This window comes from Agelaius tricolor, unplaced genomic scaffold (genome assembly GCF_023055355.1).
Source record: "Agelaius tricolor isolate 1412-34295 unplaced genomic scaffold, bAgeTri1.0.p SCAF_36, whole genome shotgun sequence".
In the NCBI taxonomy this organism is placed as follows: Eukaryota; Metazoa; Chordata; class Aves; order Passeriformes; family Icteridae; genus Agelaius; species Agelaius tricolor.
The window spans coordinates 6,432,117-6,447,632 of record NW_027269296.1 but is presented as its reverse complement, the minus strand read 5'-3'; the positions used below and the strand labels follow the sequence as shown (position 1 = coordinate 6,447,632).

General features: G+C 55.2%; 1 protein-coding gene across 1 annotated transcript in view; it reads left to right on the top strand.

Moving 5' to 3' along the window:
* The window catches only part of NKAIN1 (sodium/potassium transporting ATPase interacting 1), a 38,530-nt gene that overhangs the window by 13,527 nt on the left and 9,487 nt on the right, over positions 1–15,516 (top strand). Inside the window, exons 2-3 of the mRNA XM_071453075.1 lie at positions 12,972–13,109; positions 13,616–13,696. Coding sequence (XP_071309176.1) covers positions 12,972–13,109; positions 13,616–13,696 — 219 coding nt within the window. The remainder of the gene's footprint in view (positions 1–12,971; positions 13,110–13,615; positions 13,697–15,516) is intronic.

Genomic DNA, 15,516 nt, shown 5'->3' with positions numbered 1-15,516 from the left:
CCCACCCAAGAAAGGGGCTGGGAAATCCCATCCCAAACCCCTCCTGCAGGGTGGCGATGGAAGGGCGGTGAAGCAATTAATAAAAGCGATTTTTACGGCTGTTTGAGGAGTCTCTAATGAGCTCCCGAGCTGCCGATGGCCGCGGTTAATGAGGAGCCGGGGGCCGCGGCACCGCCTGGCGCATCCTGCCTGGATAAACGGGAGCGGGAGAGGGGGAGCCACGGCACAGGGACCCTGGGATCCGTGGCACAGGGACCCTGGGATCCACAGCACAGGGATTGTGGGATCCACGGCACAGGGACCCTGGGACCCACAGTGAAGGGATCCTGGGATCCACAGCACAGGAATTGTGGGATCCACAGTGAAGGGACTGTGGCATTCATGGCACAGGGATTGTGGGATCCACAGCACAGGGATTGTGGGATCCACGGCACAGGGACCCTGGGATCCACGGCAAAGGGACCCTGGGACCCACAGTGAAGGGATTGTGGGATCCACAGTACAGGGACCCTGGGATCCACAGTGAAGGGATCTTTGGGATCCACAGTGAAGGGATCCTGGGATCCACAGTGAAGGGATCCTGAGATCCACGGCACAGGGACCCTGGGACCCACAGTGAAGGGATCTTTGGGATCCACAGTGAAGGGATCATTGGGATCCACAGCAGAGGGATCCTGGGATCCACAGTGAAGGGATTGTGGGATCCACAGCACAGGGACCCTGGGATCCACAGTGAAGGGACCCTGGGATCCACAGTGAAGGGATTGTGGGATTCATGGCACAGGGATCCTGGGATCCACAGCAGAAGGAGTGTGGGATCCACAGTGAAGGTATCATTGGGATCTACAGCAGAAGGGTCATTGGGATCATCAGCAGAGGTGTCAGTAGGATCGACAGCAAAGGGATCATCAGGATCAGCACCAGTGGGTCCTTCACTGAAGCAGTTACCCCGAACATTCCGGGTTTGTTAGGACAGTGCTTCCCTTTGGGTGCCTCTCCAGCTCCTGTAGTTTGGAGAGCCCTGGGATGCAGGTGCAGGGGTGGTGGGAATGGGGGGATGCCCTGGTCCTGTGGGATCCTGTCTGGAGCACAGTTCCACTGCCAGGGCAGGGGGGCTCCACCCTCACCCCTGGGAGCAGTGACAGGGATGGGGATGGGGGATTTCAGGAAGAATGGTGATGGGATTGTTATTGAATTCCTCAGTGGATACCGAGATGTCCTGGGCAGACTTTTGCACCCCAAAAAGCTCCTTGAGGGCTCAGGAAACATCCCAGCCCCTTCTCTGCTATTCACCTTTCCCACCCCCCATCATTTCCTTACAGCCCATGGGAATTTCTATCCCAGCACCTTCTCCTTACAGGGTGCTCCTCCAGCCAGGAGGAGACCCCAAACCCTCCAGGTCCCATTATTCAATGGAGAAATAAGAATAAATCTCCAATCCTCCAAGAAATTCTCACCCATGGTGGGGGGTTGCTCCCATATTTAAGCCCAAGATCCTCCATTTTTAAAATACAAATCCCCCAAATTTAAACCAAAGGTTTCCCATATTTAAGCCCAAACTTCCCCAAATTTAAGCCCCAATTTCCCCATATTTAAAATATAAATCCTACAAATTTAAGATTTCCCATATTTAAGCCCAAACTCCCCCAAATTTAAGCCCCAATTTCCCCATGTTTAAAATACAAATGTCCCAAATTTAAACCAAATGTTCCCCATATTTAAGCCCAAACTCCCCCAAATTTAAGCCCCAATTTCCCCATGTTTAAAATACAAATGTCCCAAATTTAAACCAAATGTTCCCCATATTTAAGCCCAAACTGTCCCATATTTACACCCCAAATTTCCCATATTTAAAATATAAATCCTCCAAATTTAAACTATAGGTTTCCCATATTTAAGGCCAAACTCTCCTATATTTAAGCCCCAAATGTAAGCCAAAACTGTCCCAAATTTAAGCACAAAAATCCACCAGATCAAGAGGAAGATCCCCAAATCCCAGCCCCCAAGCCCCCCAGGATTTCAGCCCAGGATGGGAGCGGGCAGCGGGGGTGGTGCTCCCCACCCAGAGCCGCGGGTGCCCGTGGGTTGTGGAACTCCCGAGGAGAGGGAAACCCCATCAATCCATTTGGGTTTCCCATCAATCCATTTGGGGCCATCCCATAAATCCCATTTACGCCGGCAGCTCCCACCTCGCCGGGCAGGCGAATCCCTCAGACCTGCGTGCTTTGATCCGGGGTTTTAAAGCTAAAAAATTGGATAAACGCTGGAAGAAACACCCACACCCGCCGGGCTGGGTGGGCGCACACGGGAACCACCTCCAGATGTCCGCTCATCCCTCCAGGATGTGGGGGCGTCCCCTCCTCCTCCAAAACAATCCCAGAAAAAAAACCAAAATCAATATTTTGGGAGCCGTTTCGCCTCCCCACCGGCTGCCGCCGGCTGCTCCTTTGGCGGCGCCAGCGCTCGCAGGGATTATTTTTGCTCCCCGGCTCATTAACGGGGTTGTTACCAGGCAGATTTCCTCAGCCCAGCTTCTCCTCCGCAGCCCGCGGGCCGTGGGAGGAGGGAATGCCGGTTTCCATAGCGATGCGCTTGGCTTTAATCAGGGCTCTTCCCTGGGAGAATTGATTACGGAAAGTGGCGCTAAATAAGTCAGTAAATTGGATTTTTTGGGGTATATATATATATGTATATTATATATTCATTTTTTCCCTCTCCTCTCTCGGATTGTATTAATGGTGTCTTTGAGGCATCGGTTGAGATTCGGGGAAAATACCTCTGGCTTCTCCCAGATGTCAGGATAAAGAACAGAACCGGAGAATTAGCATGGAAATTGCCTGCGGCTTAATCCGTGTGCACCGCGGGCTGCTGGGGCATCTCCTCCGGCATCCATCCTGCCCCATCCTGCCCCATCCTGCCCCATCCTGCCGGCTGTGGCCAATTTTTGGAGCACATTGTCCCATTCCTTTGCTTTTCCCTGCCCGTTCCCCTCCCACATCCAGTCCCAGCCTTTGTCTGTGTCTCATTCCAGGAATTTGTGATTTAGAGACTCAGGCTCCCCACATCTCTCCTGGTTTCCCAATTTATTCACTCTGGCTGTGCAGTGCCCCAAAGTTAAACCCAAGATTCCCAAATGTGAGCCCAAGATCCCCCATATTTAAGCCCCAAATCCCCCAAATTTAAGGAAAAAATACCCCAAAGTTAAACTCAAGTTTCTCAAATTTGAGCCCAAGATTCCCATATTTAAGCCCCAAATCCTTCACATTTAAGCCCCAAATTCCCCAAATATAAGGACAAAATCTCCTAACTTTAAACCTAAGATTCCCAAATTTGAGCCCAAGATCCCCCATATTTAAGCCCAAGATCCCCCCAATATAAGGAAAAAATCCCCCAAAGTTAAACCCAATATTCCCAAATTTGAGCCCAAGATCCTCCATATTTAAGGCCCAATTCTCCCAAATTTAAGCCCCAAAACCCCCAAATATAAGGACAAAATCCCTGAAAGTTAAACCCAAGATCTCCCAAATTAAAGCACAAGATCTCCCAAAATTTCAACCCCAAATTCATCAGATCTAAGAGCAAGATCCCCAAATCCAAACCTAAACCCAGACTAAAGCACAAGCTGTCCTCAATCTTAGATCCCAAAATTAATTCCCAGCTCCCCCAGATCTCACCCAATGATTCCCCAAATTTAAGCCCAAAACCTCCCAGATTTAAGCCCTAGTTTGCTCAGACCCAGGCCCAAGATCAGCCAGGTTTAAACCCACATTTCCCTACATTTCATCCCTGATCCCACAGGTTAAAACCCAACACCGCCCAGATTTCGGCCCTGAGTTATTCCCCATTTGCTTATGGGGTTTTTAGGGATTTTTCCTCCATTTTAATTAATTCTCCACCTCTCAGTGGCTTCTGCTGGGACTCTCCAAGGGGATGCTTGGTTGAGTCCTGGATTAATCCCCATTTTCTTTAGGGGCTTTGGGTTTGGGGGCCGATGTCCCTGGGGATGGCAAATTCCTGCAGGGCTGAGCTGGGGCTCAGGAATCTGCCTTGGATGGGACAGGGATTTATTTATTTGGGATAGGATGGGATGGGATGCATAGAATGGATGGAATGGGATGGGATTGGCATGAATGGGATTGGGAATGGATGGGTGGTGTGGGATACAACGGGATACAGGGGGATACAATGGGGTGGGATGGGATGGGATGGGATGGGACGGGATGGGATGGGGTACGTGTGATGCATAGAATTGATGGAATGGGGTGGGATGGGATTGGCATGAATGGGATTGGGAATGGGTGGGTGGTGTGGGATAAAATGGGATACAGTGGGATGGGTGGTATGGGATGGGATATGTGGGATGCATAGAATGGATGGAATGGGATTGGGAATGGACAAGTGGTGTGGGATACAATGGGATACAGTGGGATACAATGGGATACAGTGGGATACAATGGGATACAGTGGGATATGATGGAATACAATGGGATAGGATGGGATGGGATATGTGGGATGCATAGAATGGATGGAATTCATTGGGATGGGATTGGGAATGGACGGGATACAATGGGATACAATGGAATACAGTGGGATAAAATGGGAAGGGTGGGATGGGATGGGATGGGATGGGAAGGGATGGGATATGTGGGATGCATAGAATGGATGGAATGGGGTGGGATGGGATTGGCTTGAATGGGATTGGGAATGGATGGGTGGTATGGGATGCAATGGGATACAGTGGGATACAGTGGGATACAGTGGGATGGATGGGATGATGGGAAGGGGTGGGATGGGATGGGATATGTGGGATGCATAGAATGGATGGAATGGGATGGGATTGGCATGAATGGGATTGGGAATGGATGGGATACAATGGGATACAGTGGGATGGGATGGGATATGTGGGATGCATAGAATGGATGGGATGGGATGGGATGGGATGCAATGGGATGGGATGGGATGGGATGGGATGGGATGGGATGGGATGGGATGGCTGAGAGGACAGCAGGCTCTCTGGCCACCCCAGAAGTCCCAGCCCTGCTCCCCAGCTTGGTGTTCCCAAGGCACAGCCTTTCTCCAGGGCTGGAGCCCTGGGCCCTTCTGTGCCTCAGTTTCCCTGAGGCCCTGCTCAATGGAGCTGCTCCTGCTGGCCAGGAGAGCAGATGCTGAGTAGGAATCAGGCTGTTTTCCAGGGAAACTGAGGCACAGCAGGACAGGCTCAGCCTCACTGGAACACTGGGTCCAGCTGCAATCACAGCCCTGTGCCTCAGTTTCCCCCCATGGGTGTTCCCACTGCATTCCCCTCTCCAGGGACACTCCTGGCACCCTGGCACCCCTTCCCACGAGTGCCACCACCCCGTGTGCCCCCACCAGGGCACCCTGGGCTTGCCAAGGTCGCTGCAAGGTGACACTGAGGGGATGCTGAGCCCCAGCCCGGGATGAACGGGACCACCCCGGCTCCCTCCTGCGGGAGCAGCAGCAGCTCCCAAGGGGATGGATGGAGCAATTCCCCCTGGAATATCCAACCATCCCGGCTCCCTCCTGCGGGAACAGCAGCAGCTCCCGAGGGGATGGATGGAGCAATTCCCCCCTGGAATATCCAACCATCCCGGCTCCCTCCTGCGGGAGCAGCAGCAGCAGCTCCCGAGGGGATGGATGGAGCAATTCCTGCGGGAATATCCAACCATCCCGGCTCCCTCCTGCGGGAGCAGCAGCAGCAGCTCCCGAGGGGATGGATGGAGCAATTCCCCCCTGGAGCATCCAACCATCCCGGCTCCCTCCTGCGGGAGCAGCAGCAGCAGCTCCCGAGGGGATGGATGGAGCAATTCCCCCTGGAATATCCAACCATCCCGGCTCCCTCCTGTCGGAGCAGCAGCAGCAGCTCCCGAGGGGATGGATGGAGCAATTCCTGCGGGAACATCCAGCCCGCTGTGCTGTGCGGGAGGGCAGCGCTGCGATGGGCGGGCACGAAATTGAGCTGCTTCGATCGCCTCGGCTTTCCCTCGGCCTGGAAAAGTTTCCTGGCTGGGAGGCAGGAGGGGAAAGGGATCTCACGGCAGCGTTTGTGGGTTGGTGCCAACGGGAGCTGGGGCGTTGTGCTAAAGCTCAGTGAAATATAAATGTGATATCGTGTCAGAGTTAAGGAGATATTTTATCAGTGGTAAATCGGTTAGAGCAGCCTGCTCCTGGGGAAATCGGGAATTTGTGGTGTTTTCAGGGAAAAAACCCCAAACTATCAAAATTCCCGGGGTTCTTATGGGGATATTGGAACCAAATGCACCCAGACCCCACAGTTTGGGAGCTGATGGGGCTCAGGACTTTGTTTTAGGGGTGGAAATGAGGAGGAGCTTCCTCCTGGGTGAGAATCTTCGGGAGGTGATCATGGAGCATCCCCTCTCCACGGGGGAACACCAAATTCCCTGGATTTCAGCGCTCCCAGCACCTCAGAAGGTTTGGGTGGGGGGTTGGGTTTCTCTCTATGCCGTGCCTCAGTTTCCCTTTCCTTTGGTGGAGCCAGAACTGGATGGGCCAGTTTTGATCAGCTACATTTAGGGGAAATAATAATAATAATAATAATAATAATAATAATAATAATAATAATAATAATAATAATAATAATAAATTTATGGCCATTAGCCCCCCCAAGGCTGCATTTCCCAGCCCTCCCTGATGGAACCCTTAGGGATGGACAGAGCCAGGAGCATGGATGTGGGAGCAGGGCTTGGGGGACACCCAAGGGGTGGCACCCGGGGGGTCCCAGGGGTGGGGACGCCTCCAGGGCCCATCCCATGGGGCAGATTCCATCGGGATCCCGGGATGCAGCGTCCAGACCGGCGCATCCAGCCGGGGCTGCATTCCCATGGCAACGCCGCCGGATGCGAGGGAATGAAATAAATAACTGGGAAAGGAGGGGGGGATGCAATGGGAGAGAGCAGGGGAAGCCGTGGGGGGGGCCGTGGGTGCTGGGGGACCCTGAGGGACCCTGGGCACCCCAAGTGTCCCCAGTGCCACATCCCGGGCACCAGGGGTGCTCCAGCCACACGCTGGGAGCTCCTACCTGGGCCATTCAAAGGGGCCCCAAAACCTGCAGCACCCACCAGGGACCATCCCAGCAGGGGAAGGAACCCATTTATGCCTCTGTCACCCCAATTTCTGCTCCTGTCGTGGTTTTGCTCCTGCATCGGGGCCTCTTTCCAGCTGGGGCTGGATCCTGCTCCTCCCCACCCGATGCTGGAGAGGGATTGGCGCCTTTCATTTCTTTCCATCTGTGATTTTATGAAGGCTTTTGCAGATGGAAGTAGGTCAGGAACTTGTTTCCAAGCCATTAAATGAAGTCCCTGGGTTCACAGCGGTATTTGCACCTCCCTAATAACCAACCGTGCTCTCCTCATTTAAATCGCGGCCGATTCCCCTTCCCGGGCCGGGCTGCGGGGTGGAGCCGCTTCCCACGGCTCCTGCGGCTCCTCACGGGCAAGGGAAGGGGTTGGCACAGCCAAAATGCCCTAAACTGCCTCAGAAAGAGGGGCTGGGGGAGGGGTGAGCCTGTTAGGGGGTCGGGATGGGGATGCGGGGTCCTGCAGCACCTTGGGGGTGTCCCTGGGGCTGGGGGGAGCTCCAGGGATGCTCCATCAGCCCCGGGGCTGTGGAGAACATTCCTTATGGACCGGGCATCCCGCTGTCCTGCCAAACGCTGCCCTGGGGCGTTCCTCTCCCAGCCCCGATGGGTTTTGGGGCCCAGAACCCCCAGAGATGGCGGCGGCTCAGGGATGGGGCGAGCGAGGCTCTCACAGCATCTTCGGCCGCGGCACACGAGGAGTCAGAACCGGCAAATCTCCTCCAAACGCGGCCAAATGAAAAGTGAAATCCTCGGGCATATGGTGTGCGGGAGGAAATGACCCGGCTGGGATAATGAACCATCGGGGGCCAGGAGCCCTGCCCGGCCCGGAGGGGAGCTCAGAGCTCAGCCCGAGGGGCAGATGCTGCTGTGGGGCTGAAGAGCAGCTCCAGGATCCTGCCCAGCGCCACCTCCAGGTCCTGACTGCTCCAGGATCAGAGAGAGAAGAATCCAGGGAGAGCTCAGAGCCCTTGCAGGGCCTGAAGGGGCTCCAGGAGAGCTGCAGAGGGACTGGGGCCAAGGATGGAGGGACAGGAGGCAGGGAATGGCTGCCAGTGGCAGAGGGCAGGGCTGGATGGGATCTTGGCAATTGGGAATTGTTCCCTGGCAGGGTGGGCAGGGGCTGGGCTGGAATTGCCAGAGCAGCTGTGGCTGCCCCTGGAGCCCTGGCAGTGCCCAAGGCCAGGCTGGACATTGGGGCTGGCAGCACCTGGCACAGTGGAAGTGTCCCTGCCATGGGAATGGGATGGCATTTAAGGTCATTTAAAGTCCTTTCCAACCCAGACTATTCTGGGATTCTCTGGTTCCAGGAAGAGCTGCTGGGCAGGAAGGTTTCTGCTTTCCCAGGGTGCTGGGTCTGGGGTGTTCACCCAGCACTCCCCCCCTTGCAGTCGGATCTCCAAGCTCGGATTCTCAGGAAAAGAAACCTGGGAAGGGGCTCCTGGTGTCCCTGCAATGCTCCCAGCACAGCCAGAGCCAGATCCAGCTCTCCCACCCTCCTCGTGGGGATTAAGGACTGGGAAACTTTGGAGCGATGGGGTGGGTCTGAAGAAGGTGAGGGCGCCAAAACCAACGGGTGATTCTGGGACAGAGGAACTCCTTCCCTCTTAAATTTGGTGCCAGCACGGTGGAAAAATCCCATTTTCCTCCAGCTCTGCCTCCCTGGTGCCACCTCCCTGAGCCCCAGCTGAGCTGGTGTCCCCACGGGTGTCCCCTCGCCACGGGTGTCCCCAGGAGTGTCCCCTCGCCACGGGTGTCCCCTCCCGGCACTGCCCGTCCCTCACCCACTGATGGAGTTCGGTCCCTCCCGCTCCCATTCCCGGTGCACACAAATCCCTTCCAGGCTGGGATGAGCGGGACCAGCCCCCGCCCCCAGCCAATCGCTGTAATTTGCTGCCGAGCGAAGTTTTGGGGCCGATCGATGAACTCGTGAGTGTTTAATTAAGAGGGAGCCCTCAAACTCGTTGCATGGATCAGCCGCAGGTTTATCTTAATTAGCAGCGGGACGGCGTTTGCATCCCGGCTCCGGCGGCGCTGGGGCTGGGAGGGGAGGGAGTGTGAATGGGGCTGGGAGCAGCGGGAATTCCCATTCCAGGGGCAGGGAGGATGCTCTGAGCCCACGGAACAATTTTGGCTCTGTTGGATGCTGCCGGGAAGTTTCCTGGGATGATGCTGAGCCCCGGAGCCAGGGCTGCTGTCACCGAAGGGCTGGGGGTCCTCAAGGTTCTTCCCAGGGACATTTTACCCTCCCAGGATCAGGGATGGTGCTCCAGGAGCTGGAGCAGCTCTGAGCTGAGGGTGCTCGCTCAGCCCTGCAATTCCCTGGGCAGGGGCACCAAACCTGGACTCTCCCGCTGGAGGCTGTGCCTCAGTTTCCCCACTCGTGAAACACGTGGGGCTGCCCTTGGGCTGCCCTCAGCAGGCACTGAGAGCCAGGGAGCTGCAGCCACGCTGCCTTTGTGAGTCTCTGTCCCTTAACCTTAAGCTGCATCCCACGAGGATGGAAAATCCCAGATCTGCTCTTCCCACAGAGGGAAAAAGCTGGGATAACCAGCCAGGGAGCAGGGCTTTGTGGTGTAATTAGCAGCCCCTAATTAGCTCATCCATGGGGAAAGCGGGGTGTTTATCCCAAATTCTGCCTCCTTGGGATGGAGAAGGGTTTGCTTCAAGCAGGGTCCTCCCAGCTCCTCCTTTTCCAGGCTGGAATTAAGGAGCCACACAGGTGTGATCCCTTCACTCCAGATCCATGGGATGCTCTCAGAGGCTCCCCCCTATTGGATTTGTGGGGTGCCCCAATGAAGGAAGGAATTGAGAATCTGACTCCATGTTCTCAGAAGGCTAATTTATTATTTTATGATACTGTATTATATTAAAGAATGCTATACTAAACTATACTAAAGAATACAGAAAGGATACAGACAGAAGGCTAGAAAGATAATAATGAAAACTCCTGACTCTCTCCAGAGTCCTGACACAGCTTGGCCCTGATTGGCCAAAGAGTGAAAACAACTCCCAGCAGAATGCAATGGAACAATCACCTGTGGGTAACCAATCTCCAAACACATTCCACATGAGCACAGCACAGGAGAAGCAAATGAGAGAAGAATTGTTTTCCTTTTCTCTGAGGCTTCTCAGCTTCCCAGGAGAAGAATCCTGGGCAAGGGGATTTTTCAGAGGCTGTGAATGCCACACTCCCCAGCCCCATCCCTCAGCTGGGAGCATCCCTGGTACCCAAAGCTCCACCCAGCTCCACTGACAGCCCCCAGATGGATGGGTGCCCATAAACCCCCAGCACTGCACTCCCTGGATCATTCATTATTTCCATTCCTCAGTTGAGGAGATTTACAGCCTGGCTGTGAGTATTTCCAGAGGCTGCTTCCTCAGAGAGCTGAACCAGCAGGGAAGTGAATTCAGTTTCAGTGCAAACAGCCTTGTCCTGACCCCACAGCCCCAGGGGCTGCTGCTCCAAGGGTTTGCATCACTTTTAGCTGAAATCAGGGTCCTGCTGGCTCTGATCCAGCGGATCCTACCCCAGGGGTCGGGTAGGGGATGGGACATCACAGCCCTAGGGTAGAGCTGGGCTGAAATCAGTGGGAATTAGAGCCCTCACAAAGGAAAACCAATGAGAATTTGGAGTGTTATGGGTGGGGAAACTGAGGCACGGCTGGTGGATGCACATCCTGGGGAAAAACTCAGGCAAGCACCTTCCCCAGCTCATTAATTCTGCCCTGTAATAAGGGCTCACTAACTCAGCCGGGGATGATGCCTGGGACCCCCATGGGCTCTCCCCTCATTCTAGATCCCTTTGGGAGCTGCTGGGGAATGCAGGGGAGAGGCAAACCCCTTTTCCCTGTGGTTTTCAGGATAAACTCCCCCTTTCTCTGGCAGAAAATTGGGGAATGGTGCTGTAGGGAGGCCAGGGGGCCCTGAAGCTCTCAGGGTGAATCTGGGGCACCTCAAAGAGTGACAGGACAGGGCTGAGTAAAACAATTGGAAAAAAATTTGGGTTTTCCAGGCAGCTGCTGACCTGTCCCTGCACCTTGTGGTGTGCCAGCATCCTCAAGTTCCCTAAAACTCCCTTAAAAGTTCTCTAAAAAACCATGGCCTCCTCCAAAACCCCCATTTTTTAATTAAACCCATCACTGAACATTCCAGCACTCCCACTTTGCCTTTGCTCACCCCTTCCTTGGAGCTAATCCTGTGATTAGGAGCAATGGAGCCATAAATAAGTGCTGGGATCAGGGCTGGATCCCCTCAGCTGCTGGGGGATTTACACCCTGCAGCACAGCCCCGTTTGTGGATTGATGATGGTAATGGTGATCAGAGCCCCATGGACACACAGAGGATGGGCAGGAAATCAAAACACAGGAGCTGGAAATCAAAACACAGGAGCTGGAGGCTTTTCCCACCATAAATCATCCTTGGGATGGGTTTTCAGCAGTGCCCAAGCTCTGAGTGATGGGAAAGTGAGGCACAGAGTGGGGTCACATCTCCTTGGGCTCCCCTTTGGAACTCAAGGAGATGTGACATTATAATATAATATAATATAATATAATATAATATAATATAATATAATATAATATGCATTATATATTATACATCATATATTTATATTTAATGTTATGTATTATAATTTATTTTATTATGTATTGTATCTTAACATATGAATATATTATTTTAATATATTATATTGATATAATATAATATATGTAAAATAATATTCCCAATTATTGTTATTACCAATACTGGGGACAGGACGTGCCTTGGCTTGTCTGGCTCTTGCTGCTGAACCAAACAGCAGCACTGTGGTGTTTCACCCCACAGACACTTTTGGCTGGCTGGGTGTGTGGTGTTTCACTCACAGACACTTTTGGCTGGCTGGGTGTGTGGTGTTTCACCCACAGACACTTTTGGCTGGCTGGGTGTGTGGTGTTTCACCCACAGACACTTTTGGCTGCCTGGGTGTGTGGTGTTTCACCCCACAGACACTTTTGCCTGGCTGGGTGTGTGGTGTTTCACCCACAGACACTTTTGCCTGCCTGGGTGTGTGGTGTTTCACCCCACAGACACTTTTGGCTGCTGGGTGTGTGGTGTTTCACCCCACAGACACTTTTGGCTGCCTGGGTGTGTGGTGTTTCACCCCACAGACACTTTTGCCTGCCTGGGTGCTGCAGCTGGCACTGCAGACAAGTCCAGGCCTGCAGGAGCTCTGGTGGTGCTGGGATGGAGCTTCCCCCCATAACAGGGGCTGCTCCTGGGGTTTCCCTCTGGCAGAGAAGCTTTAAGGGGATGGTGAAGGAAAGGAGTCGGTTCTGATGGAGGGTTTGGATCCAGAGCTTTATTCTGGCCCTCAGGCCTCTGAATGCAGCACCAGCTCCCACAGAACTCCCTGAGCCCGTGGTTGCTGCTCCTTTAACCCCGGGGAGAGGGGCAGGGAAGGGGCAGGGAGGCACCAAGCAGGGACAGGAGGGGAGGGACAAAGGGACAAAGGACACCTGGATGGGCCAATGCCCCCCAGGGGTAGAGGGCATCCTTTGGATCTGCCAATCACTCGAGGCCCTTCTGGAATGCCAGGAGTGCCAGACAGTGCTGGGAGGGGAGAGGAGAGGGGACTGACACACCTGGGAGGGAATCCTCAGGGGAGGGACCCGGGGTTCTGAGCTAAACCCTGGAATCACACTGCAACACCCAATAACCCCAGTCCTGCTGGCCAGTGCACCACACAGACATTCCAGCCTACCCCAACCCGTTATCCACAGAATTCCCAGCCATTCCCAGCCATTCCCAGCTGTTCCTTGCCCTCAGCACCCCGGGGGTGCCCAGCCCTGATCCCTGCCCCCTCCCTGCTCTGTTGCAGGTCGCTGCTCTGGAGAGGCAGATCTTTGATTTCCTGGGATACCAGTGGGCCCCCATCCTGGCCAACTTCCTGCACATCATGGCCGTGATTTTGGGTATTTTTGGGACCATCCAGTACAGATCCAGATACCTCATGATGGTAGGTACCATCCTGGGGGTGCAGCAGCGTCAGCCCCAGGTCCCTCCTGTATCCCTGGGAACACCGAAGCTGTGGCTGCTCCATCCCTGCCAGTGCCCAAGGCCGGGCTGGACAGGGCTTGGAGTGGGACAGAGGGATTTGGGAGATGTCCCTGCCATGGCAGGGGTGGGAATTAGAGCCCTCACAAAGGAAACCCAATGAGTATTTGGAGTTTTATGGGTGGGGAAACTGAGGCACAGCTGCTGGGAACATCCTCAGGAACAACTCAGGCAAGCACCTTCCCAGCCTCATTAATTCTGCCCTGTAATTAGGGCTCACTAACTCAGCCTGGGATGATGCCTGGGGCCCCCAGGGGTTCTCCCCAAACTGATGAACTTTAAGGTCCCTCCCAGCCCAAACCGTGCTGTGATTTTGGGATTCCACGATCCCAGCCCGGATCCCTGGATGGGCGGGGCAGGGCGGGGCCGGAGGGGGGTGCCCGTGCCCTGACCCCTCTCGTCCCGCAGTACGCGGTGTGGTTGGTGCTGTGGGTCGGCTGGAACGCCTTCATCATCTGCTTCTACCTGGAGGTCGGGCGCTTGTCACAGGTAACGTCCTCACCTTCCTCCTCTTCCTCCCTGCATCCTCCTGCCCTCCGTCCTGCCTGCTGGCCCGCCCTTGCCCTCCTCCTCATCCTCCTCCTCATCCTCCTTTCCCTTTTCCCCCAGAAGTGCCCCCCCAGGGCCCAGGGGTAAAAGCGGATGCGGGGGGCACCTCCCCAGAGCAGGGATGGGATGGGATGGGATGGGATGGGATGGGATGGGATGGGATGGGATGGGATGGGATGGGATGGGATGGGACGGGACGGGAAGGACAAACTGACAGCTCAGAGGGGCAGAGAGCGGCAGTTTCTGAACCCGAACCGAATTTCCTTTATCTCCACTGAGGGGAAAAAGGAGAAGCAGAACCCTGGGAACGGGATGAGCAGGGGCAGGAAAGCTCGGGGCAGGGTCTCTGGCAGGGATGGGGAGGGCAGAGGGTGAGAGGAGAACCCCCTGCTGTAAATTCTCTGTTTTCCCGGGATTTCTTGGGCTCACGGGATCAGCATTCCCAGCTTTGGGACGTCACCCATGGGCCATGGGGTGAGGATGTGACAGGGCTGTGCCTCCACCACACCCTGCGCTGTTGAATTTTGCTTTTACACCAAAAAGAGCAAAACCTCCCGGGGGATGATGGGGCAGCACCGGGTGCTCCGAGGAAACCTTTGAACCCAGGGTCGGGGTCCCTGCGCGTCCCTCCCCGGCTCTGGGGACATCCCGGGGGGCTGGGGACAGCCGGCTCCGCTCTCTCCGTGCTGCCTCAAGCAAGGAGAAGCCTCTGGGGGTGTTCCATGGCTGGAACCTTCCCCGAGCAGCTCCAGGTCATTTGAGGCTCTCCCGGAGCGCTGAGTGTGCAGCACGACGGGGAGAGGGGGAGGATTCCCTCCCACCGCGGGTTTTTGTGGAAATCCCGGTGCCCGTCACAGCTCCCCCCCTTCCCTGTGCCTCAGCCGCATCCTCCAGCTCCACAAACCCAAACCCACTCGCTCCCTTTCGGGGTTTTTGCCACCCCCAGCAGCAAAAATCTTTTCATCCCAGATCGGTGATTTCCTGCAGGGGATGCTCGGCCCCAGCACAGCCGGGGGGGCACAGAGGGGCTGGGGGGGCTCCCCAAGGGTACCAGGGGGATTCTCATGGGGTGAGGGCTCAGCCAGAGGTACCAGGGGGATTCTCATGGGCTGGGGGCTCCCCAGGGGTACCAGGGGGATTTTCACAGGGTGGAAAGGGGCAGCCAGGGGCTGGGGATTCTCCTCCTTGCAGGAAGCTGCTGCCTGCCCAAGGCCACCCCACAGCTGCTGGAGAGGACCCAGGCAGAGCCCCAAAGCTTGTGAGGGGCTGACAAGGAGGGGATGTGCTCCAGGGGGACCCTGCGAGGCTCCCTGGGAGTGGGATGAGGGCATGGCAGCCCCAAAGCCCAGGGGAAGCAGCAGGGGCTGCCCTGCATCCCTGGAACACGCAGATGGGGTGCTGCCAATCACAAACACCCTCCCTGCCACTCTGGTCCCGCTCTGTGACACCCACCCTGTCACTGGGCACCCCCTGGGTGCTGCCTGAGCAGATGCCCACGGTGCCAGCACGGGAGGGAGCCCCCAGCCCCGGGCTGGGCTCAGGGAGATGCCCTGCTCTGACCTCAGGGAGCATCCTTGCCTTGGGAAAACCCATTTACTGTCCAGCCCTCCTGCAAAGAGCCCTGGATCCACCATTCTTCTTCTTCTTTCTTTTCTTCTTTCTTTCTTTGTCCTTTTCTCCTTCTTCCTTTTCTTCTTCCTTTTCTTCCTTCTTCCTTTTCTTCCTTCTTCCTTTTCTTCTTCATTATTCTTTATTGTTCT